General features: G+C 54.6%; 2 protein-coding genes across 4 annotated transcripts; both read right to left on the bottom strand.

Annotated features, from left to right (window-relative positions):
* Positions 1-1766: 1766 nt before the first annotated feature.
* UBOX5 (U-box domain containing 5) lies at positions 1767-22528 on the bottom strand. Of its 3 annotated transcripts, XM_082315176.1 has the most exons (6): positions 22452-22471; positions 11342-11811; positions 10977-11073; positions 7918-9100; positions 4787-4948; positions 1767-3320 (listed from the first exon to the last, which is right to left on the bottom strand). In XM_082315176.1, exons 3-6 carry the CDS (start codon positions 11028-11030, stop codon positions 3109-3111), a joined length of 1611 nt encoding a protein of 536 aa, XP_082171302.1. In that variant the 5' UTR covers positions 11031-11073; positions 11342-11811; positions 22452-22471; the 3' UTR covers positions 1767-3108. The 3 variants fall into 3 exon arrangements, with proteins under 3 accessions (XP_082171302.1, XP_082171300.1, XP_082171301.1); XM_082315174.1 differs by lacking the exon at positions 11342-11811 and having other exon boundaries at positions 22452-22528; XM_082315175.1 differs by lacking the exons at positions 11342-11811; positions 22452-22471 and adding an exon at positions 15634-15745.
* Positions 15510-22083, bottom strand: FASTKD5 (FAST kinase domains 5; the record flags this gene model as incomplete). The annotated part of the gene is made up of 1 exon (XM_082315173.1): positions 15510-22083. Exon 1 carries the CDS (start codon positions 17982-17984, stop codon positions 15510-15512), a length of 2475 nt encoding a protein of 824 aa, XP_082171299.1. The 5' UTR covers positions 17985-22083.
* Positions 22529-24974: the final 2446 nt, after the last annotated feature.

Below are 24974 nucleotides of genomic sequence, written 5' to 3' on the forward strand. Positions count from 1 at the left end.
GGAGGGGGGGATCCTGCACCCCCGGGGCTGAGCACAGCCCCTTCTTTCTCCGCATCTCGGCTAAAGATGCTCCTCTGCTTCCACGACATGACGGAAAATGGCTTCGCTGCTCATCTGAAGAAGGAAGAGCCGCCAACGTCAAGGTTTGCTGGGGCGCTGCCTTTGCCACTTGCCCGCCCAAATCCGCCCCGCTGGGATGCGGCCGCCGCCTCGGGCGGTCGCCGAGCGGCAAGGGCTGGGTGGGCCTTCCCAAGCGCCCCTGGAGGAGGGCATCAAAGGCCGTTCCTCCGCTCCCCAAGAGAAGACGGGCTCGGTGCCGGGAAATAAATTTGCTGGTGGCATCTGCCCATTCCGTGTGGGAGCCTAATGGGAATTGCTGTGGGTCCTGGCAGAAAACCCCGCGGGAAGTCCTGGCTACGAGTCACTCACCGCCGAGCCCGTCTTTCTGGGGTGCAGAGGGGGTCTCTGCTGCCCGCAGAGGTTTCGGTGCCCGGCTGGTTTGCAGGGGGAGCGATCAGGAGGACTCACACCCAGCTGGGGGAACGTGGTCCCTCCCTGAGCAACGAGAGGTGGGCGCAGAGGCAATTCAGAATCACAGGATCACAGAATCGTTAAGGTTGGAAAAGACCCTTAAGATCATCGAGTCCAACTGTTAACCCAGCACTGCCAAGGCCACCACTAAACCATGTCCCCAGGCACCACATCTCCCTGGCTTTTGAATCCCCCCAGGGATGGGGACTCAGCCCCTGCCCTGGGCAGCCTGGGCCAGGCCCTGACAGCCCTTTGGGGGAAGAAGTTTTTCCCAATACCCAACCCAACCCTGCCCTGGCGCAGCTTGAGGCTGTTCCCTCTCGTCCCATCGCTTGTTCCTGGGGAGCAGAGACCGACCCCCCCGGCTCCAGCCTCCTTTCAGGCCGTTGCAGAGAGCGATGAGGGCTCCCCTCAGCCTCCTCTTCTCCAGGCTGAGCCCCCCCAGCTCCCCCAGCCGCTCCTCCCCAGCCTTGTGCTCCAGCCCCTGCCCCAGCCTCGCTGCCCTGCTCTGGCCACGCTCCAGCCCCTCCATGGCCGCCTTGGGGTGCGGGGCCCAGCGCTGAGCACAGCATTCGAGGGGCGGCCTCACCAGTGCCAAAATTCATCCCTTCTCCCTCCCTGTATCAGCAAGAGGGGACGCAGGGGTTGAAACTTGCTGCCAGAGTTCTACAGGGTCAAGGAGGAGGAGACATAGGGTGGATGAAGGCTCTGAGCAACCTGACGGAACAGGGAGATGAGCTCTCCTCTGAGCGGGGGTTGGACGGGACGGCCCCCTCCCATCCCTTCCCACCGCTGCTCCGTCAGGATCCGCACTCGCTCCCTGTCCCTCCCTGGAGAACCAAGGGCCCCTCGGGAGCTACCTTGCCTTCAACCCTAGCGAGATGGCTCCCAGCCCGAGTCGCTGCCCACCGGCGGGATATCACGAGAAACTTTTGGGCAGGAGAGATGCTCGGCTGAGCCGGCGGCTTTGGGTTTCGTCGGAGGCGACGGGGCTTCGTTAGCGCCAGAGAAGAACGAGACGGCTGCGCGGATGGGGAGCAACTCCGGCAGCGATCCCTCCCCGGAGACGCGGGGCGGAGGAGGTGTGAGCACTGAATCACGCCGCGACGCTTCACTGCAAACACACCACAGAATTAAGAGGATTTTTGCTGCCTCTGAATTGTGGGATTTTTAGGATTTTTTTTTGCTTATTTTCTAACCGTTTATTATTTAAAGATGGGGGACTTCCTATTTTTGCTAGAAATGGGGATGGATTACAAACTGCCGCTGACTCAGACAAGGAGCAAGGTCAGTTCGGCACCGATATGAAGCTGCGGGACGAGCCCGCCGTTCCCTGTGCCCAGCAGCCCCCCACATCACGGGTTGCTCAGCAAGTAGGCGCCTTTTAAGAGAATAAAAGTATTACACGCAAAGGTGAGTTGAGTCAGCCGGAGGCTCGTTACCCCAGAGAAACCGGCACAGAACATCAGCGAGGAAACGTCTGCTCCGCCGAGAGAAATTAGCAATTAAGTGGCAACAGCAGGGGGTTATACAGGTGACAAAACCCTCTGCTGTCACCTTACCCCCGGCGCATCCAGGCCACGCTGCGGACAGCACGTATCCGAGTGATTTTCCCTTCTGGTTTCCTTCTGAACAGCTCTTTGAAGACCAGACCTCCTGGGGTTTAGGTATCTGAGTCTCAACCCGGTGACGGTCCGTGCAGCTGCTGTGACAACCCCCTAAAGCCCACGGGTCTGCAGATCCTTTGTGTCGACTGACTTAGCTTTTTCCAGCCCATTTATTCAGCACTCTGCAAAGAGATTCACTCCACGAAATCATTAAGACTCACAATGAGACCAATTACGAGTCAGAAAGAGAACCTGACTTTAAACATAATTTTATTAAGGCTTAAATGTCTATCAGCCAGACGGGAGCTGGTCCAGTCCCACGACATAAACCGAGAGTGACGTTTGGCGTAACGCGATGGCTTCTCTACACGAGCTCGCACGAGCAGGATGAGATCGCTGCCGGTTACTCACGCATGAACCACGGCCTCTCGTCGTGACTTGCTGGGCTCCAGGGTGAGCGCCGGGCTCCTGCGGCACAGCGAGGGCACGGCAGGGCGGAGGGGAGCGAGGCGGGGAAGGGGAGAAGTCAGGTAGCTTGCATGTCGTCAATCACGAGGACTTCGCCTGGTCCACGACCGAACGGCTGCTCGTCAAATAGGTAAATGGTTTTAACTCACGGGGAAGCTAAACTCACAGTCCAAAAGGCACCTATGCTAAACCACTGAGCCACTGGGATGGTGGTAAGGGGGCGGGTGCGACGGGTGGAAATCAGTTCTGTATAAATACATATTCCTTGTTAAAGAAGCTATGGCTTTTATTATCCTCGGATCGCTTTGCTCTGGCGCAATGCTCTAACCCCCCACCCCCCACTACTCTGTAAGCACAAGAAGACCAAGTCCTCTCCGCCATTACGGGTGCCCATCTGGCAAGCTCTCCAAAGGCCTTCGTCCTCCTACGGATCGATACAGACACAGGGAACAGCAGCGGCTCCTTGTTCTCGTCCTCCCGGCGGGCTCCGGCAGCCGCGGGCTCAGAAGTGAACCCTCCTGACGTCGTGCGTGGCAGCCGATCTTTTACAACTCCCGCACAGTATCGACGATAGAGACTTCTGCTTCTCGGCCAAGCACGGGCGACACATGAGGTGGCCGCAGGAAAGCTGGTAAACGGGCTCCGTTTTGAAATAAGAGGAGAAGGTTTTGCCGCAGGAAGAGCATCCTTGGGTCTGGCCGCTCCTGCCGTGCTCTGCAAAGGCGAGAGGAGAAGCGGCTCGGTCGGGGGGGGTGACGAGTCCACGCCGTGCCACCCCTACGTGCCCAATCCTGCCTACGAGCCGAAGGCCCCGCTTTCTGCAGCCGTACGGCGGAGCCGCAGGCGCTCCCGGCTCCAGACCGCGGCCCCTTTTCTCTGTCCTACCGTAAGGAAAGGGAACGGTCTGGCTTCTGGGGCAGGTTGTGCTCAGAAGGGGCTGGATCACGTCAGCATTTGCACCATCAGGCTTTTAATTGAGGAGAGATGACTGTAAAGGGCTTTTTGCTTTTACTGAGACTAAATCGGCCTCCCTTCCGCTTTTCCAACGCTCGGATTAGAATCACCGATTCCCGAGTGCAACGCTTTAGGTATCACTTTGCATTCCTCTCACACACGAGCTATCAAGGGCTACTCAGTCAACTCTTAAACAGCAGCAATTTTAAAGGGGACAGGAAAAAGCTTAATAGCTTAATGTCGCTGCGTAACAGCAAAAGCTGTCCAGAGAGAGACAGCCGCGGGGAGCCGCACGGCCCCGGCCCCTCTCAGGGTGACTTGGTCCCTTCTGAGCCCTCTTCTCTGCCCCGAGCAGGCAGATCCTCGCTCGGGGGAAGAAGAGGAGCAAGCCAGCAGTTAGGGCATTGGCTTGCGGAGGGACGTATGAAGGTTCATCGCTTCCCTGCGCCCCCAAGAAACCATTTTGGGTAGGCACACACAGCTGGATTAGCACATCTCGCTAGCAGGTGTGATGAGAACTGCGAGGACTCAACAGCCTGGCTTATAGATCTTCAAACCTGACAGGATTCTGGGCACACGCTTGGCCAGGTGGCCTGTGACGTTGCTACCGTTACCTGTTCCTGTCAGGGGTCAGCATGCTACGCGGTATTTGCTAGATGTACACCTCTCCAGCTGCCAGACCCACTCCCCACCCACGCGACAGCTCCCCAGCTTGCTCTGTGCAGCTACCTGGCAACATTTAAGCCGCTCAGCCCGACCCGCAGAGCTCTGGGAACAGCCAAAGCCTTGACGCGGGGCGAGCTCTCAGGCTGAACTAACCTGGCGCAGGCTGGGCCGAGCGCCGCGTCCCAGCGCAACGCGTCCTTCGGCAGCGCAGGCACGCTACAGCCAACACCGCGGGCAAATCGCAGGACTCGCGCTGGAGCCTGCTCTGCCCATGGACGTGGACACCGTGCCCCACTTTCTGGGGGTCAACAAGGTCTAACCTGCCTCACTGGGAGAATAAACCATGAAAACTGCTGAGACGCAAAGGCAGTAGTTAGGGATTGTTAAGTAAAGCTTGCTGGGAGACAAGATAATATTTTTACATTGAATATATACTATTTTGGGGTCTGAAGAGGCATAGAAAGATGCTGAGCAGCAGCACAACCCTCCCTGTTAACCCGGTCCCGCTTCTGCTCTCCTCCCTCGCTCCCAAAGGTGAACCAGAGGCGTTTGCTGCTTACCGAGGACGGTGCCCGCGCTCCACGAGCTGCTGCAGCCTCCCTCGCTCGGCGCCTGCTGCTGGCTCTTCATCAGCTTGGCCGTAAACGAGGGCATCGAGCTGAGCGCCGAGGTCAAGGCAGTGTCCAAACTCTCCGACAGCTTCTGTTCGTGAGAGACCAGATCTGCAAAGAGAAGCACAAGCTCGAGAAGCGGAGGCCAGGAAAAAGCAAGCCGTCAATGCGCGACAGAAATGCTGCTTTGCCTCTGGACCTTTCCAAGGGAAAACACTCGGGATTTTAGGAGCTCTGCCACTTGTTTTCTCGAGAGGTCTCTTTTCCCCACCGAGGTGCCAGGATGGGGATGTAGTGCCTCATCTCCTTTGGGTCCTAAAGATGGAAAGCCCTACGGATTACTGTCAGACATTCATGTCGTGCCCCAGTGCCAACGAACCTTCAGGTGCTGGCTTATATCTGCAGGTCCAAACAAGGCCAAAATGCCAAATAATCCAGAAACTCCTTTCTCTCTGAAACCCCAGGCAGCTCCCTCAGCCTGCTGCACTGACGGCCCCAGCCCCGCGCCCCCGGGCTTGCTTCATGCAGCCAACTGGGAACGTTTAAGCCACTAACAAAATCTGGGAGACTTATTTTTCTTCTCTCTGTCCCAGTTCTGAGTCAAGGGATAAAGCCAAAGGCACAGGGTTGGACCTTTCCCTGCAGCGTTTTGTCCTGTGCAACACCGAAGGCATTAATTAAGACTATTCATTAAGAGAATGTTGCCTGCATCACTAATTCTGTTAAATCCATCTCCCAAAGGAAGACCTTTGAATTAGTGCTGCACATTTGCTACGGCAATCAAGGCTGATGAAATACTGAAGCACGAGCTCCCCGGGCCCAGCACTGTGCTTTTATTTATGTACGGGCACGGCTCCCCCGGGAGCTCCGGGACCCCTCAGGGCAGCCCCTGCTCCTGCGGGAGCTGTGACACGCCTCTGCAGTAAAAATAACTAATGATTCCTCCTAAAGCACGGACTGAGCTCTAGACTGAGAGATCAGAGCAGAAATGTGCAGTCTGACTCTCTCCGCTACCATCAAACGTCAATTATTTTCTACCAAGTCTTTAAAGATTTTGTTTAAAATTAAAGAATCGTCTAAGTTTTTTCCTTGAAATGTTTTTGGGCAATTTTGGGAGAAAGACAAGGTGAGTGACAGGTACCAGCAGGCATTAAAGGCAATCAGAAGCCACGGGCCACCTTTTGATGCGTTACAGACCACTAGTTTAGCGAACACAAGGGAACTGAACTTACCTGCCTAGAGACAGCCCTTAGGTGACCAGAAGACACCCGTGCACCACGTATTTATACCGTCCTACGCAGACCAGACTGCTCGCAACAGACACAGCCGCTCTCTTCAAGCTCATCTAAATATGAGACTGCTAAAGACGTCTCTTTCCCACCTCCCAGCTTAAGTTTACCTTCCTCCTCCAGCGGGATTATTACCTAAAGCAGTAACTCAGTTTAACGATACAAGATATAAGCGTTGCTGTATGTAGTACAGTTATATCCACATAACAGTTGCAGCAACTACAAAACGTTTCAGGAATTCCTGGGCCAACAGGGGAGAAAGCAAACATGGCAAAATAGATGTGGATTTGGGCGAAAGATCTAGCGTGGAGTCAAGAGGAGCAATTGCCCGGGAGCCACGCTCTTCACCACGGACGGGAGGCTGACGGTAGCAGTCGTTAGAGAATAAACCACAAAGAGCAAACAGATTTTGGGGAGAGAGGTGTGAATCTCCTTGGTATTTAAACTACAGATTTTTAAACCACAGATCACCTTTGCTTTCTGAAGCCTGTCGCCTCCTCACCAGTCCAGCCCCAGCACTTGAATGGTGCTGGGCGGCAGCGGCTGGACCGACAGTGCCCTACGCTCCCGCGCCCAGCGCTCGGTGGATGCAGAGGTCTGTCTGTCTTGCCGCAACGCTGCCTTGGCTGCCCGGTAAGAAGCTGCGGCACGGCTGGGGACCGAGGTGGGTGAAAGCACTCAGCTTTTCGCGGAATTTATCTCAGGGTTGCAGGTCTGGACTGTTTTTCTGCCTCCCGGTGCTTATGCGCAGCAGCGCTGCTACCAGATCTCTGAGAAAAGCAAGGATGAAAGGGAACCAGTGCCCATTTCCTTCCCCTGCAGACACAAGTCCTGTCCCTTGTCTAACGTCTCCACCTGGTTTTCTGCTTTAACTAGCTGCAAACCCTGGGCAAATCTCTCCCAGCCTGTGCTGTCCTCTCCTCCCTGCTCCGAAGGCAGCACCGCCTGCAATTCCCTTGCTGCCGTTTGTTCAAAGCCCTCGCGCTGCCGCGCTCAGGTTATCGCAGACCGGAGGCTGTGCAGCGACGTGCTCCCCAGGCTCGGCCTCTGCCGCAGCCAGAGCAGCCCCCTAGGAAGGGATGGAGCCAGCCTGTCCCGGGGACGCAACCTGTGCGATGACGCTGAGCGTGCAGGGAACCAGCTGCACCGAGAGCCCAGGCTGGCGATGCCCGGCCAGGGAAATCCGTCAGCAGGATTAGTGCTTTCCGTTCCCGCCTTCCTCCCCACCTCACTCCTCATGATAAGATCCACAGCAGCCAGGACTCCCCGTGCCATCACCACTGCACCACCAGACATTGCTTTCCCTGCTCTTGTGTATTTTCTTGCTGATGCAAGAACATATTGGATGGCTGGGATAATAAATCGTCCATGATAAAGAACCTTCAAGCCAGCACACTGCGAGAAAAACATTGTCTCACACGGACAGTGGCTTGAAAGCAAGGAGGAGAAAGGAAATACAAACTAAAAGGGAAACATGGTGACCTGAGGAAACAAGAGGGCTGTGAACCAGACTGCACGGGTAACACAAGGAGAACGACGAGCCTAGAGATGAGAAAAAGTGGAACAGAAGGGGAGGAAACACCACCCAGGATGGCAGGTCGTGCTGAGGAGAGAGGAGGTGAAGGAGACGATGACCTGACTTCCACGACATCTATCAACAGCAAAACGCAACGACCTTAAAGCTTTCTAGAGGTGGGATGGGAATCTGTACTGGAGCCTCCCGACTTGAAAACCTGGCCCTGGGCTGTCAAGACTCTCAAGAAACACAGGTGACTTAGGGAGCCACGATACCTGTCGAACAGTCCATTTGGATCAAATGCGAGTCATTGTCAGTTTTCATTTTTTTAGCACTGTTCTCTGAGGTAGACGTGACAAGTAAGTTTGTAGAAGAAAAATAAGGTGGCTGCATGGAGCTCTGATCCATACAGTCCATTTTCCTCTTCAGAGAAGACATTGTTATGGAAGAAGGTACGAGCATTTCCGAGGCATGGGCCCTCCCGAGCAGGTTGGTGCCTGGGATGCTGTGCTGTAAGAGGAAGTGGTCTATCCTGGCCTTGAGGGTAGGGTGAGGTAGGGGCTGCGAGTGCTGGCTGAAGGCCACCCCAGTGAAAGGATCGCTGGGTACCCTGCCCCAAGACGCCTCACTCCGGTTGCATTTTTCCAAGGTGGTCTGGTCGATCACCTTCCCGGAGGGCAGGAGCATGGGGAAGGTCATGATCTCCAGAGTGATGGGGTCCAGGAATTCTTCGGGGATGTCTTGGACAACATCCACCAGCTTGCGGAGGGTCTGCTGCTCACTGTCGTTGGCGCTGAAGGGCACGCAGTCGCTCTCCATCGGCGTCCAGAGCTCTGGTTTGAGGCTACCGATGTCCTGGGCGAAGAACTGGGAGGCCACCTGAAAGACACCCTCGATCACCTCCTGCGGGCACGATTTGGCAGGCTGTCCCCACACCTCCAGCCTCTTAATGCAAGGCAAGCCGCCTCCGGCCACGTGGGTGATGCAGATTTTTAAGTGCGACACGTTGCTCAGCGAGGCAGGCCCTTTGTTCCAGAGGTCTTGAGATGCAGAGCCAGGGTAGGAGAAGACATTTTCCATCTGATGGAAGGGAGGCCTCGGCTTGAAGCCTCTGTGGCCGAACGTCACTTTGCTTTGATTTTTTAAGACGGCTTTGCCCACCAGCGTGAAAGTGTCTTTGTCCGACACAGGCTGACCGGCCAGACCTGAGAACTGACCCTCAGGGCTCTGCCAAGAGGTTTTATTGCATGAGGTAGAGGTGTAAACTTCGAGCCCGGAGAAGGTTTGGTATCCCCCGGATGAGATGTCGATATTGATCCTGCAGATCTCAATGTTGAAGGGAAAAGAGATGGTGACGTGGACTGGAGGTTTGATAAAGTATTCGCTGCGGAAACCACGATTTCTCTTGGCAAGGTCTTCGGAGATCAGATTCTCCACTTCGTAACCGTCAGCAGAAATCTGTGTTTCAGGAGAAAACTGGATTTAATTTGAAGCAAGGAAATAAAAGGAAACGAATTTCACAAGCACTTATGTAGATTCTCAAGATGACATCAAGTAGGAACCGAGGCTGCGGTTTCACGCGCAGCTGAGACAACCCAGGAGATCCCCGCTGCTGAGGCAGAGCGGACCCGCTCCCGTCCTCCTCCAGCCACCCGGTCCCATCCACTCTTCTCTGCACCCTCCGTTACCTGGCCAGCCATGTGCAGAGCTGATCTGACCGCTAAAAGAGTGGAAAATTACGTTTGTGGTTTATGGCTGGGTCAGTGAACTACATCAAATGGGCTGGGAGCAGAGCATGTGTGCGTGGGGGTGATGGGAGCCTCTTCTCTTTCAGCGGGGGTGAAACATTATGTCAGCCTATCCTGCCGCCTGGAAACGGTCCCTGAATCACCCAGTTTATGATCCCAGAGAAACCTCCGGAGGTCAGGCAGCCAACTGCTTTCTCCTGCTCTGGGATCAACCCAACCCATCCCTGATGGAGATCCATCTAACATGTCCCACATCCCATGTCTCCCAGAAGAGGCAACCCCACCCTCTCGTCTGCTCCTGGACAGGCTGCCTCTACCCATTCCCTTTCCTCAAAGCCTTGGGGCCTAAAAGCTCTGCAGCACTTGCTAAATGAACCCATAACAGCAAGGAATATCTATTTATTCCACCTGCTTAATACGGTCACTCTATACCCCCCTGATCACACCAGACCTCAGCAGCATGGCTGGGTCTCTGAACACCCCACCCGGAGGGACGGTCACACCTGTACTGCTATTTTTACAGCACAACACTTACAAATCCAAGGCTGTCTTGGATTTTGGGGTGTGAGTTGGTGGGGAGACAACTAAAAAATGGCTTTGAATTAAAGACTCGTTAGTATCGAAGAGATTCTGATGACACTGGGTGAAAACTTAAGTACTCGTACAGTAACTTCAGCAAACATTGTCAAGAGCCGCACATTCTATTGGAGAAAGGGAAAGCTCTAATACTGCAGGGAAACAGGTATCTCAAGTCAAAGCACACACATAACGTTGTCTTGTTATGAGATCCTGCAAAATCAGGGCTTTTGCCTTCCAACAATGAGCGTGTGCCACACTGGAGCAGTCACAGGAGGTTATACAGGGTTCTAACACTACCTAGCAGAGACTGACCAAAGCACAGGCAGGACAAACCAAATTTTGAAGAGTAACTGTTGGGACATCTCTCAATACCAATTTTTCAAAGTACTGAGCCTTCAGCTCTACTTTATCTTCACGTGAGCTGCAGATCCCAAGCACCCAGACAGGGGTTCTCTTAGGGCACGCACATCCGTGACTCTCTCAAGACAGAAGCGCAAAAGGGGAAGGGGATCCAGGAGGACAGATTCCCAACGTCAGCTCACAAAACCGCCTCGCTGGGAATGACAGGAGACTGGTGAGCTTGGAAGAGAAAGCTGTGAGCAAAACCACCCGAATCACAACCCTCCCACGTCACTGGAAAATGATTTTAATTGACAAAAATGCTCTCAGCTCTGCAGACGAAAGAGCCTACACCTTACCTAGGCTGGGACGGCATCTGTCCTCGATGCTTCTGTCGCCAGCGGACACACACAGCCTCCCGTGTTAAAATCCCTCTCTGAACCAGCCAGACCACACGAAATGACGGGGGTTTGCTGCGAGTTGCCTTTGCTTTGTTTTCTCAGGGTAGCCTGGCACGGCCAGCCAAAAATCAGTCTTCCAGAAACACTGCTAATTATCACAGCTGAGGAGCGAAGCAGCCCTCCCCAGCCCCAACCAGTCCGGCACACCCCTTCCACCTAACCCCTCCATCCCTCCGGCTCCCTAAACCCCCCCCATCGCTATTTTACCTTGTTGCAGTGAATTCTTGGCTTGAACTGTGGGAGACAGACGTTTATTACCATCTTGGCAGCTGGAGAGAGCTCACTTTCTGAGCATCAGATTCAGCTTGTAAAAAAAAAAAAAAAGGCAAAATAAAGAAAGTGAGCATCAGTGAACAGCGAAAGGATTTTGTGTTTCGGAGCCTGTATGAAATACAAGCTCGTGGTTCCTAAAAGGCAGCTCAGATCCGAGTCCAGGAGGTGAAGCCAATATAAACCCAAATGACTGTGGTGGAGAGACGGGATCGAGAGAAAAAAACTGCATTAATATGAATTAGTGAACCCCTGGAGAAACATCAAAGAGAAAATGGCTATTTGAACTAAAAACGTCTTACCTATGGGTAGAGTAGCAATTAGATCGGAAAGTTTGTCAAAGATGCAGGAGGTTTTGTAGATACAGTAAGGCAGCAGAATGCCACATGAGGTTGTCCAAGGAATCGGCGTGAGCAGCCTCAGGTGGCCGTGCAGGACACGGGGTGCAGCGGGACACGGGGTGCTCTGTCATCCCACCGGGACATTCAGCACCGCAGCCCCTCGCCGCTGCGAGGCGGAAAGAGCCGGTGTCCATCCCCACCCTGCGGCCTTGAACTCTGTGTTTTGCCCCCGTGCCCGGTTCCCCCCCGCGTGCCTCGTCTATCTGCTGCCTTCAGCAGTTCGAGGCGGGACCTGCCCGCACTCTGGGACGACACCCAACGCGCCAAGCTCGGACGGGGCCTCTCGGGACGAGGGTAACACCAGCCAGCACTAACGCAGCGCTGCCGCAAAGAGAAATGTTTCTCCAGGGCTTCAGGACCTCAGATATAAGCTAAGATTAAACACAAATATTAATAATCGGTATTTAATAGCTCCAAGAGGCATTTAACAGCTCTAAGGGAGATTATTTGTGTTCTGAACACCGACCCAGCTGATTCTTCTGACAATGTTCATTAGAGAAACTCAAGTGAATGCACCGTCTTTTCCATTGAAAAAAATGTGACTCGAATTGGTTATATCAGATCCCTTTTAAGAATGAAATTATCTGCGAGGTAAGAGTTTTAACCTTACGTTAACCTTAGTTTTAATATGTCATTGCCTTGGGCAACCTTGCAAATCAGGAATCCACTGCTTCCTTCAAGAACAAGCAGCCCTTTAATGATTTTTCAGCTGAAGCTGTTAGTTCAGCCAAAATGAAATTGGCCTTCTGGGGCCACGTCGGCCCGGCTGCTGAAACGCAGAGCGTTAGCGAGCTCGCTTTGCCGGCCTGCTAAGCGTGCGGGAGCAGTCCGGTCTGCGTGCGACGAAATGAGAAACGCGGTATCCGAGGTACAAATCCAACATATATAATTCAACAGAATAGAAGCCAAGCCTGCAGAGAGCAGAGCTTGAAGGTTGCGATGCCAATGCTCGATCAAAGCAGGCGTGAACCGAAGAAGAGCTGTAGCTGGCCAGCCGAGCACCCCTACTAGCCCAATATTTGATCTGACAGCCATCAGGAGCCATTCCTGCTCCTCAACAGGGAACACAGGAACGGAGCAAGCACAAACGAATGCTCCTCCAGTATTACTTTCCTGGCTTTCCGAGCCTGACAGGCTTTCAGCACAGGGCTGCCAGTGAGGAATTGTTCAAATAAGCTTTTGAACTGGTCTGACTTTTGGCACTCACATCTTGTGGGAGGAAGATTGGCGATTTAACTACAGGCTGTGTGACACAGCTACAGCTTTTAGTTCATTTTGAACCTGCTGCCTGGTAAATTAGCTTGGCCCTATCGCTGGTATTACAAAAAATGGCACATAAACTCCCTCTGATCCCTTTCTTGGAATGACGCAAGATTTGCCTTCTCTGCTATTTCTCCTCACATCTCCCTTTCCTGGGCTGAAGGCTTCTCCATATCCCTTCCAACCTGACCAGATGGGTGAATTCGCATTCGGCAAGTCTCGGTGAGACCTTCCCCGAATGAAGGTGAGGCACCTTCACCTCCACACCCCTGCAAACTCATCGCTTTAAGAACTCGCTCCTTATGAGCCACTGCCTACCGAGATCCTGCCTACGGCGGATGCCAAATTCTCCCGTGGACCCTGTGGCCGTGCAGCCTCCCCTTTCGCAGTCCTGCCTCACGCCAGGCAAATCACGGGTGGGTGCGAGTCATTCCTCAGGACAGACTCACGTCTTCTTCCAAGCCTAAGGCTGTTACTGAGGTTGCATCCTAAATCTATCCTTTTCTACCATACTCTTAATATTCCGTGGCAATCAGCTCTGTTTAATTACAAACAATTTATTCTCTTGCTAAGCTTGCTGTCTTTAAACTCAGCTACTCCTTGGTCTGCAGCATGAGGAGCTATGTATGCATATACAGGTATATTTTATAGGATTCTCTCCTACCCGTTCGTGACCCTGACGGACTTAAACAACTCAGACTAATTTTTCCAGGTTCAACGTCTCAGGAGGAAAAGGCATTCTTCTGCATGTCCAAGTCACTGCTCTCCCTTCTTCTGAGAAGCTCTGCTACACTCTCGCTTCACAGCAGAAGTTGGTCCTGGACTAAAAAGTTGTTTTTAGCCAGGACTGTGGTTTTTTTACTCTTCCCATGAAAATGCAACTCGGAAGACAGACAGTGGGGGTGAGGGGATGGATTAAATGGAATGAGATTAGGACTAAGCTTCGGTGTAAAGAAGGAAAGTAAGAACTGGCCGGACACACTGTGATCAGAAGGTAAAGGGCAGATCAGAGGAGCAGCCAGGATCAGATGGGGACAGCGAGCCCGGGACCCCTCTGGCAAAGAGCCTGGGCTGAAGCAAGAGCTGGGGAAATGCAGACTGTAAAAAGCTCCGGAAAAAGAATGGGATGGGGCAGTGGATGGGGCTTCCCATGGCTACTGCTGCCATTACGCCCCAAACGGGTGCGGAGGTCCCCTGTGCTAGCGGCAACCCAGGCGGCTGTGGCACGAAGGAGGTTCTGAATTTACGAACACTTTAAAAATACAACACCCACAAAACTGCGTTATTAAAGTCATTCCTTGTCAAAACAAACGACTCAAAGATCACAAAGGACTCCAAGACTATGAAGCGCCATCGGGATGTCACACAACCGTCCCATCTCTCTCGGGTGCGCGCCTTCCCTAAGGGGAACGACGATCTCTCGATGGAGGCAGTGAAACGCAGACCTGAAGGACCGCACTCTGTACTTTTCTACGCCAGCAAGGTCCTCCGTGCGCTGGGACAAGTCATTTAAAACCAGGCTTTCTGGGGCTAGTCACCAAGTGCCTTCCTGCTGTCCTACACACGACTAGGGAGCTGCTGCGGTAAGGAATGTGCAGAGTGGACAATGAACTACAGTGCTCCGTAATAGTGAGTATTTGAGGGAGAGGAAAAAAAACAAAACAAAACAGCCCAGACATTTTAAACCAGGCAGCCAAAATGAGCTAATATACAGTATCTGTCTTGGGACAGCAACCTGCTTACTGCCGCCTCTCTTCCCCATCCTCCACCTCGTATGCCTTGAAACGCCGCACTGCAGGACAGCCAGAACAGCTCGGCTGCCTTTGCAGCGGGAACGGGAGTTTCACCTGCTGCTCCATGTGAAATAATCCCTACAGCTCTGCTCAGATGCAGAGCCTGCCCTGGGCACCTCACAAAACATCCCTCCTCTCAGAAACACCACCTGAAAGCTCAGGAAGAAGCCAGCAACCTCGTCCCAGAACGGCGTGCAGAAATTGGACGCCGGGCCCCATCCTGAGCAAGAAAATGACACGATGAGCCACGTGATGGAGGGCGAAACCAGTTGCCTCCAGAGCAGATGCTCCACACAGCTGGAGTCTGCACTCTAGTTTGCACAGGACTCATCGTCACCCAGGCGGGGGAATCGCCTCAAGGTGGATCTGTGGGCCCCATTTGGTGGCAGATGTTATCAACAGCGTCACCAGGATGCAAATCCTCTCTGCCAGGCATCGCTGAGAGCTGAGTAAGAAATTCATGTCTCGTGGTCAGAGCACCCCAACCCTCAGCCCCGGCTTCCACCTCACCACTCAGCTTTCATGCTCTGCCCTGCTCACGCACAGCTCTGAGAAGAGAAACTCGGACCGTGTGCCCACCAGCCCCAGCTCGATGGTGATGGAAACAGTAAGGAAATATCTATGCGTGTTCCTGGCACCCAGGTCAGCTTCATGACTAAAAATCACCCCAATTCTCTCCCAAATATCACGACAGCATTGACACTATTCTGCTCTCAGAAAGTCAGCAAATCCATCCACTTTCATTTAGGGCAGAGAAAAAAGTAATCATGAAGAAAAATGAATAGGAGAGTAGTTTTTATTTGTCAAGGAAGCATTTGAGGATCCACGTACAAAAGGAGAGCGTGGGACACATGACTGTCAGCAAAGCGGAATTGGCTAACTTAGCAAGGCAGCCTGAGCACACAAAGCACCCTGCCAAAAACTGAACCGACGCTCAGAGGCCATTTTCGTCAGTAATCAGAAAGAGAGATGCATCTGGGAGGCTGCGTCAGCCTCTGAGCAAGCAGCACCCCAGACTAGCCAGCCCTGCTAAGCAGCGCTGGGTCGAACACTTTGTAATGGAGGTAGCTCAGTTTCTCCAAACGCGTGCGTTTGAGCAGGGGAAACCATTCCCAGAAGGGAAGCTCAACCACCACGTACCCCAGCTGCCGCAGCTGCCGCCGTTTCAAACAGTGCAGCCCCAAGAGCCGCTTGGAGCAGTAGCAGTAATGGTTTCGGTTGGACACCTGAATGGCCAGTTTCACCCCCCGAGGCCGCCGATCCAGTGTAAGGGTCGGGGGGGCTTCAAGACAGCGCTCTGATTTAGGCTCAACTTGCAATCTGGCACCTGCAATAAGAGCTCCACCTGAAAGCGCAGCACGATCCCCCACGCATGGTGTTCGTGCTTCTTCCCCTCTCTCCTGACCGGGAGTCCTGGCTTCATTTTCCACTTCCACGGGAGACTGGCTGTGAGATGTCCCTTTTGTAAGCTGAGTCATTAACTCATTGGTTAGACTAACTCCAATGTCTCTTAGTTTCTTATCTGCAATACGGTCCTTTAAGTTGAAAGGGACGGGACGTCCATCCGTGGCCAAATGAACCTCTAGATCGCTGGATCTCGTGTGAGGCAGGATCATGTGGTTCTTCACATACTCGGGGCCACCTAACATGCTCTCGAGAAGAGACGCGGCTTCCACAATTTCAGGCCTGACGTAGATTTCCTGCTCTGCAAAATTCAAAACCATCTCGGTGATCTCTTGATAAAGCTGAGGTGGAAGGCGGCTGCCTTGGTAGCTTGGGCACTCAATTTCAACACTCTTACTAAGGGTGAACAGGTCTTTTCTGAGCTCATATTTACTACCTCTCGTTTTCTGGACAAACTCATCCCTCAGAGCATAGTCTATCAGCTCCTCTGGGAAGCGGTTGACAAATGCCAGGCCAAGCAAACCAGTAAGGAGATGCTCTGGAAACTTCCGAAATTCATGGAGTTTTCTATGCATCTGCTCTATCAGGCTGGAGTAAAACTCTTCCTCGTTCGGAGGTTCATAGTCCAGGCATCCAAACGACCACAAGAACTTGGCAGCATCTTTGCTTCGGCAGTAAGTCACCTTAGAAGGCAAAGACATGGCTACAGCAGCCATAATGCCTTCATCAAAGTAGTGTAGGGATGAACACGTAAGAGTGATGTGCATGATGCCCTGGATGTTTACTGTAGGAATCCGAGCGGGAATAACCTTCCCAAGTTCCTTCAAGAGGGGTAAGTGGTCCATGCGAGTGTAGCGGAGCATTTTAAGCACGTTCACCAAAGCGTAAGTGCTCATGTCTTCCATCTGCAGGGAGACTCTGTCTGCAATTTTTCTCATGACGTGGTCAGAGATACCACTGAGGGACTTGAAGAGCCCTAAGCAGATAGCACCCACCTCCTCCAGGGTGAAGGAGTCCAAGTACTTCAAAATCATGCTCTCCACCTTCTGCAGCAAGTCCGCGGGTGACCTCCGGCCTTCACCTATGATATAAACCAGCTGAACAAACTGGGGCAAGGTGAGGTCTTTCCAGCGCACGTTGGCATAGCTGAACAAAATGCTCAGGTAGGAAGGCACGCTACGCTCCAGACAGCGCCAGCAATCAGCCACCAGCAGCAGCTGCTCCAGGTCCATGTCCCACACCCGCCGGCAGAATTCGTTCTCGCAGGCGTTCAGCAGCGGGTGGGTGGGTGGGACAACCAAACGAACGCAAGCTTTTAAAATATCGATGAGGTCTGAAGTACTGAACAAACTGATGTTTTTGACAGCACAGCGACACAGCGCATTAAACCTGGGTTCAGACACCAGTGCTGCGTGTTGTTCCACTGGCAAACAACTCAGCTTGCGAAAAGAGTCTGTGACAGTTCCCGGGCTCTGGCTGCCCTCGTGTACGGCCACACTGTGTAAAATCGAGTCACCTTCTTCTAACGGAAGGGTCTCCGTCGGCTCAAACTTGTCATAGCTGAGAGATCTGTACTCAGGCCTCCCCTTCTGAAACATGCGAGGGTCCTCCTTTGAGTCATGCATTTCTGTTTTTTCATTTTCTGCCTCTTCCTTGGTTTGTGCCGCAGAGAGCCGCGCCGAGATGGTCTGCTTGAGGAGCGGTTTGGGCTTGGGCTTTGGCAGGGCATTCCTGAGGGGTGGCAAAGCTTGAGAAGAGGCGGTACCGAATGCGTGCTGAACCTGCGCAGTGCCAGGGCTGGTGAAAGCGTCACTGAGAGCCTGGCCGCTGTTCCTAGCAGCGTGCTGCTGGGAGGCAGCTCTGCTTTTGGCATAGGCAGATGGATTATACAATACTCTGTAGTCCAGTGGATCCAGCAACTGGATGGTAGCTGCAGATTCGGTTCCGGTGTTGGCTGTTTCTGGGTTCTCTTCCTTTTCCTGCTTACTTTTGCTGCTTCCGCTCTCGGCCTTGCACTTGGCTGTAGTCGAAAATGCAGTCACCCTGCTCAGTCTTGGAAATCTTCGGCATATTAGCACTGTAGCCATGGATCACAATTTACTGGGGTCAGAATTGCTTCCAGGTACTGAAAAAAGGGCAGACGAAGAATGAGTGGCTTCCACCTAACACGAAGCACTTTTTAATCTATCCTTTATGCTACCGAAAGTCAGGCGATGCCAGTGTTTCCCCTAGCCAGGGCAGCTGTTTCCCTGCAAAGCCGTACGGCAGCCGCTATCGAACATCACCTCATGCAAAGGCGGTTCAAGACAAGCACCCAGGCGACCTGACATACCCGACGTCGGGGTACACGGCGGCCGGGTAGTACCCGCTACTCAGCAGCTACAAGTAACCGGGCAGAGACTGTGGGAGTTAAGAAAAAAGTAATCTCTTTTTCATTTTTAAGAGACCCAAACTGCTTTTCTTTCATTCTAAACAATGAAAACATATTTTTGCAGTAGAGCTGCAGCTTCAAGAGACTTTATGTATTCAAACAGAACATTCTGCTACTTCGGTCACCATAGTCTGAAACACCAACCACCACCCGAGAAGTCGTTGAGATATCCAGGGTGCCGCACTGCTCTCTGCGCCTGGAGGCAGTACGGGGAGGCTGCGAGCAAAGTCTCCGCAAAACCAGTCCACGGAGTGAAAGCTGGCCCATAACCTGCAGACGGAGATTAGCTGAAAGGCGAAATGTGGCCCCAGAACGAAGTCAGGGAAGAGTATGGCAGAAGTAACACAAATCATTATGAGATGCTACATCCTAAGTTGAGAACCAGAGGGAACAGAGCTTTACGCTTCAGACTTGGGAGCATTCCCCATAGTTTTAGGGCACAGCAGGCTTAAAAATGCCAGGTGCCTTCCTAACTCCTGCCTAAACCAGCTACAGCACAGAGGGCGAGGATGAGAAATGTGTCAGGAGCGAAGCTGCGCGCTGCCAGCCTGCGCCAGCTGCCAAAGGAGCCTGTTTACGATGATTCAGATGCTGATTAAAAAAAAGCACCAGGTCAGCGCTCTGTGTAACACACCCTTATCCCACCACGTGTGGCCAACCCCAAAGATGCGTTAGACCAGGCACGTTCAACTTCTTTAAAATCCTTCGTGCTCTCACTACCACAGGGCGCCGAGCAACCCAGAAAGCCGAAGCCTGGCAGAGCCGCTGCTACTGCGATATGCATTAGCTTCTGCGCTCCCCACATGGGGGAATTAAATCCTTTACGGGCATCCCACCGAGCTCTGCTTATACATACGGCTTCCCAGTTAGGGCCAGATCAAGATGTCGAATCGGTGCAGGCAAACTCAGTTTTGCAGCAGCAAAACGGATACCTTGGGGGAAGAAGAGGTGGGGTGAATGCTGTGGCTTTGGGGTACCTGGGTAAGAGAGGGCTGCAGCGGGACGGGGGATCACGTGCAGCAACTCTGGCTGAACATCAGCTGGATTTTTTTTTGAGTACAAGGATCCCCGCGTCTCCTGTGACCCATTAGATGATCTATTCCTGCATCACAACGGCGAAGCATCAGCTCCTCTCAAGGAAGGGTGAGATGGGAAGGGAGGGAGGATGGGGAGAGTCGAAGTGATGGTCTTTGCTCCCTCTTGGTGCCAGACGTGGGGATGGTTCCCTGCAGCAGCCTCGGCCGTCTCTTGTGCGCCCTGAACTCTCCCACAGCAGCAAAAGCAGTAACAGGAGCAGACAGGCAGGCAAGACGTCTCTGACCTGGCACAGGCACAAGCAGCCTGCTCCTCTCTGCAGGCTGTTTTCTCACCAGGTAGCTTTACCTCTGTCTCGTTGGGACGCAGCTTCTGTCTGAGGCCAGGATCTTGGCACAGAGCTGGCATGGGAGCGCTCCCGATCTGCTCCAGTGCAAAGTCAAGTGGCTCAGTTCAGCCCTCTGGGATCAACCGTGTCGACTCGCACTGAGGCAGCTGAGGAGACCTCGCATCCTCTGCTCCACCGGCAGAGCTTGGGGGCAGCAACTGCCAGCTGGCGGGTGAGGAGAAGCTGCTGGAGCAGTGACCCTCTCAGCTGCCCCAGCAGAAGTGAAAAAAGCAACCTGGGTGGAGAACAGGGAGCTCTGGGGAGAAAAAGAGAGAGGGCAAGCCAAAATAAAGATTTCTGGAGACAGACACGCGAGGAGGAGGGTACAAAAAAGAGGCCAATGCATTTTTAAGATGGCTGATAAATATTGTGAGACACGCAAGAGCCACTAAGCTTGCCGGGCACCTTATTTGTATCTCAAAGCACACCACGAGGCAGATCAGGCTCTGCTCCACAGGCCCCAGGCCCTGCTGACCCTTACGGCTGTGCTACTCCCCACCAGCCAGGCGGCTGCAAGGCCGTAACCGTCCTCTTCCAGCGTGAGAAGTCAAATCGCGACAGCAGGAGAGACTCTACCCCTCCCTGACTGTCTCGTGAGTGGGGGAAAAGTCCCCTCAGAACCTGGACAGTAAAACCCGAGCCAAGAGCTGTGACGCTGTGGCACAGCCCAGGCCTCGCAAAGCCAGCCGCAGCAGCAAGCAGGAGCTGGATTTCAAAGCTCTGCTGGTTTAGCACATAGAAATGTTTGATGAAAATATCATTTCTGGCTCTACTGGCTGTGATGTCCAGCCTGAACTGGCCGCAAGTGACACGATGCAGTCTTTGTGCGGCTGGAGACAGGCAGCCGTGAAGTGGGCAAGGCTCAGATCCGCACCGTGGCTGGGGGAAGGAGACCCCGTCCCCTCTAACAACGTCTCCTCTTCCAGCACCTCGCAGAGCTTGTCCTGGAGGACACCCGGAGGGGCTGGTTCAAGCTGCAAAAATGATCTTGGACAAGAGGACACTTATCCTACTTGACTTTCTGAGAGACTCTCTTGGCTGACTCTTTTTGCAAGTCCTCTATTTATTTCTGTATTATCGAGAGACAGGCAAGCACTACTGCGAGACAGGCCATTTATTTAACACAAGTTCTATTTGCTGCTGAAAGGTGATACGCTACCTACGAGACCCAGCGCTCTGCTGTTACCAGAAACACTCTCTTGGCGACGACAGCCCTGCTTCAAAATCAGAGAACCAAAGTCGCAGCGTTCGCGCACTGAAGGCTCTGAAGGCGAACGTCGCGTGCTGCTAAGAATACCATCCACGTAGCTTAGCATTAAGCTGTGACGCATTTGGGAAGCCATTCAGTAAAGAGAATATTTCTGTCCTTTGCTCCAAATCCAGCAAAAAAAGAGAAGACCACGTAAAGGGAGCGAGGTCGGCATGGGTCGAGATACTTCAGGCACCTTCGAAACAAATAGGCTGGGTCCAAGTGGCCTTTTGCCCATGACTTTCACCCACCCCCAGCCTAAATCTTTGTGATCTTTCAAGTTTCTACAGCATTTCTCTTCCAACTCAACCTACACCTCTGCTTGATTTTCCTCTCTTCCTCTGACTCTGATTAATCAGCCTTCCTTCCTCCTCCCACTGCGCTTCTCTTCTTGTTCAAACACAGCCAAACTCCTTCCCACCTCTGGGCAAATCTCTCCAGAAATTTCACTTCCAGAGACTCCAAAAAGCCAGTCAGAAAGCGAGTTTTGGAGCGGGGCCCCGCGGGCTGCGAACGCATTTTGCGGAGGTCCTTTGGGATGGAAACATCTTTGTGCGTGCGTGCGCCTGTGTGTCACGCTTACAGCTGAGTTCTCGGCCAAGAGCGCAACCGCGCAGCTGAGCGGCAGCTGAACACCAGGAAAAACAACGTTCCTGGAGGGATGCCACCCGCCCCGGAGCATCGGCTCTGTGAAAGGGGATAGAGGTGCGCTCCGAGATGCTGTCTGTGCTTTTGGTCCCTCTGAAAGAGGCCAAGGGGGTCGCAGTAGCGCTGGAAAACCCTCGCAGGACCCAGCGCTCGGAGACCACCCACGGCTGCAGCCCAGCGCCCCGTCCCCTGCGTCCCCCTGCCCAGCGCCGCTGACGGCAAAAGGGCAGACGCCATCTCCTCGCTTCGGGGGAGAAACGTCCCATCCCGGCAGTGAAATCTTGGGGGTAAAACAGCTCGTTTTGGCCCAGAGCCCGCAGTTATCACCTGCGCCTGGCCTGAAGAGGAAAATAACAGGAAAGGATTCCGCCCCCCCCCCCCAGATTACGACGTCAGAGTGCAAAACGGTCACTTTTTTTGTTTGTTTATCTTCGCCCCCCCCCCCCCCCCCCCCTTTTAAGTCCCCGCCGGCATCAGAAGGCAGCGGGCACCACGAAGGGCTCGGCCACCGGTCAGGGCGGAGCGGCCGCCCAGGCCCGGCCCCCGGCGGGCAGCGGGCACCGCCGGAGGCCCGAGCCCCGCTACTTACCCACACGGCCGCACCTACACATATGTAATATATATGTATGTATGTACACACGCCTATGGGGCCGCCGCCCCCGGGCAGGGCGGGGGGCGCCGCGCATGCGCCTGTGCCCCCCCGCTGCCGGCGGAGGGGGCGGCGCTGCGGGAGGGCGGGAAGAAGGGAAGCGGGGAGGAAGGGGACGGGGACGCGGCGGCCCGCGCTGCCCGCTCGCACTCACCGGGGCCCGGCGTCCGCCGCCGGCTCTGGCCCTGCCGCCCGCCGGCCCCTCCGCCCGGCCGCCCCCGTCGCCTCCCGCCACTTCCGGCCACCTGACCGTGACGCACTTCCGGACGTACGGGAGCCGAGCGGGGCCTTGCACCGCGGCGGCGGCGGCGGCGCGCAGCCGGCAGGTGGCGGCAGCGGGGCGCGGCGCGGTGCCACGTGATGCGGGGGTCATGTGACACCGGGGTCACGTGGCTGCGCAGGGAGCCGCGGGGGGCCGCCATGTCCGGGTGCTGCGGCGGGGCCCGGGGCTCGGGGCCCACCCGGTGCCCGCTCCCCTGCGGGCCGACCCGAGCCGCCCGGGGGGACCGGCCGTGGGGCTCACGGCTGCCCCGGGGAGCCGGGCCGCAGCCTGCGGGAGCCCCCCGCCCCCCCAGGGAGGCGATCCCTGGGGCTCAGTGGCTGCGGCCTGGCTGGGCGCGGCGGCCCGGCTCCCCGGTGGCGGGCAGGGACGGCCAGGGCAGCCGTGGCCTCCCAACGGGCGGCTGCCGGGTGCGGGCAGCGGGGCAGAGCCCGGCCCTGGGACGTGGGGGACGTCAGCCTGAGCTGAGGCGCCTGACCGCACCTCTCCAACAGAACCGGGGCGGCTGAGGTGGGCAGGGACCCCCGGGGGTCATCCCATCCAGCCCCCTGCTCCAGCGGGGCCACCCGCAGCCGGCTGCCCGCGACCGTGGCCGGACAGATTTTTGAATATTTCAGATACTCGCAGCTCTGCTGCGCCCAGACCCCTCTCCTGTCCGCTGCAGGCTTTTCGCATTGGCAAAGAGTAATTAAATAAGGCCTTGAGCATGGAAATGCATTAAGATTGGCACATAGACAGTGGCACTTAGCACTTACATCCCTTCCTAATCTTTCTACCAGCTGAATTTCCTTTTCACTGCTTCTTTCGCATCAGTCTTTTATCTTCTGGCAAGTGAGGAAATCGCCTCTTTAGGAGACCAAATGGAGCTGGAGAGAGCCACGCTGGTTGTGATGAACTGCAATAAAAGCCTTGTGTCACTGATGGCACCTCGGACCTCAGACCTGGTCTGAGGGAAATCTTCAAATCCCCGACATGCTTGCTTTGCCCTGGAGGCATCAGCTTTGTCATGAGAGGGCAGGAGACCTCTCCAATAAAACTGTCTTTGGGAAAAGTGTCAGATTCATTTCTTTTAGAAAAATAATGTTGATCTGGGTGTTTCTTGAATGTGATGCTACAAAGCAGCTGTCGTGGGATTCATTTGAGTAAAAACCTGCAAATTGGCAGGAGTTTTTGGATGTTGTGTTAACTCCCTGCCTGTGAGGGAAGGCGAAGCAGACCTCAGCCTGGGCTCAGCCTCCAAAACCGCCTCCCTGGCAGCATCCTCCTCCCGATCCAGACCATCCGTGGATCCTTCTCTCCAACACGAACTTGATGCATTTCGACTGCTTGTATTTTCTACTCCTTCAGCTGCGTGAAGGGCTTGTGCTGGGGGAGCAGCCCTGTTCTCCAGCCCAGCGCCAGGGTGCCCATCGATGGATGTCCCACACCTCCCTGCCCCGACAGCCGCTCCCCCAAACCGCCTCCCTTCCCAGCCTCGCAGCCCCAGCCCAGCAGAGGTGTCTCTGGGAGGTGGCAGCCTCTGAGCCCCAGAGCTTGGGGAACCCCAGAGAGATGCTGCAGCGGGAGATGTGGTCACTCTGAGCGAGGTCTTGGCACGGGAGGGAAGGGGAATTGGCTCACGCTGGGTTCCCACCGCTATGGCTGGCTCCAGGGGCGTGCCTGGCGTCTCCACCTGGGTCTTGTCCTCCCCAGTGTGTTCTCACCTGGAAATCCCTGAGGTCTGAGCCTGGCTTGGGAGCAGTTCAGTCACCCACACGGATGTTGGGAGGTCTTGGACATCTGTGTGGGGCTGGGAGATGCCACAGCTGTGGGACCGATGGAAACCCTGTGTCTTTCACAGCTAGCCCTGGGACATCCCCAGCGGCTCCAGGCGCATCCGTGGGGATCTGAGCTACGCACTGGGATGAGACCTCAAACACAAACGTCTCGTCCAGCCCTGCGGCCACCGCGGTGGCCTTGTGGTGCTTGTTCTCAAGTGCTTGAAGAGCCGGAGCAGCCCTTGTGCCCTGGGAAAGCAGGACTGGGGAACGTCCCAGCTGGACACGTGCACCATTCTGTGCTGTTCCTGGCAACCTCCACCCCTCCCGCTCCACCACACCGGGCTGCTCTCCGTCCTCTGGGGCAGGAGCTATGAGGAATCACTCGACCGGAGGGTGCTGGTGTGTCTGAGCTGCGGTCTTCCCTCGCTGGTTCCCCAGCTCGGCTGCAGGTCCCTCCCAAAATCCCACGTGGGTCTTGCCACTTCGCCCACCCGCAACACAACCAGACAAGCCACACAGTCGGGTTTTTAAAACGGGGCCTTTCTCCATTTTATTTTGCCCAATAAAAATCCTTCACAGTTAGGTAGAGATAGGAGAGTGAGAGATACGTATACATATAGATTTTCATATATATTTA

This window comes from Platalea leucorodia (genome assembly GCF_965183815.1).
Source record: "Platalea leucorodia genome assembly, chromosome: 6".
Taxonomy (NCBI): Eukaryota; Metazoa; Chordata; class Aves; order Pelecaniformes; family Threskiornithidae; genus Platalea; species Platalea leucorodia.

What these genes read in the sequence shown, in the direction of transcription:
- UBOX5 (XM_082315174.1), bottom strand. Translation starts at nt 11,030, where the DNA reads ATGGTAATAAACGTCTGTCTCCCACAGTTCAAGCCAAGAATTCACTGC. An exon ending in CAAGAATTCACTGCAACAAG is followed by an intron (nt 9,101 to 10,976) that starts GTAAAATAGCGA and finishes CCTGAAACACAG; the next exon opens with ATTTCTGCTGACGGTTACGA. An exon ending in GAGCGCGGGCACCGTCCTCG is followed by an intron (nt 3,321 to 4,786) that starts GTAAGCAGCAAA and finishes TCGCCTTTGCAG; the next exon opens with AGCACGGCAGGAGCGGCCAG.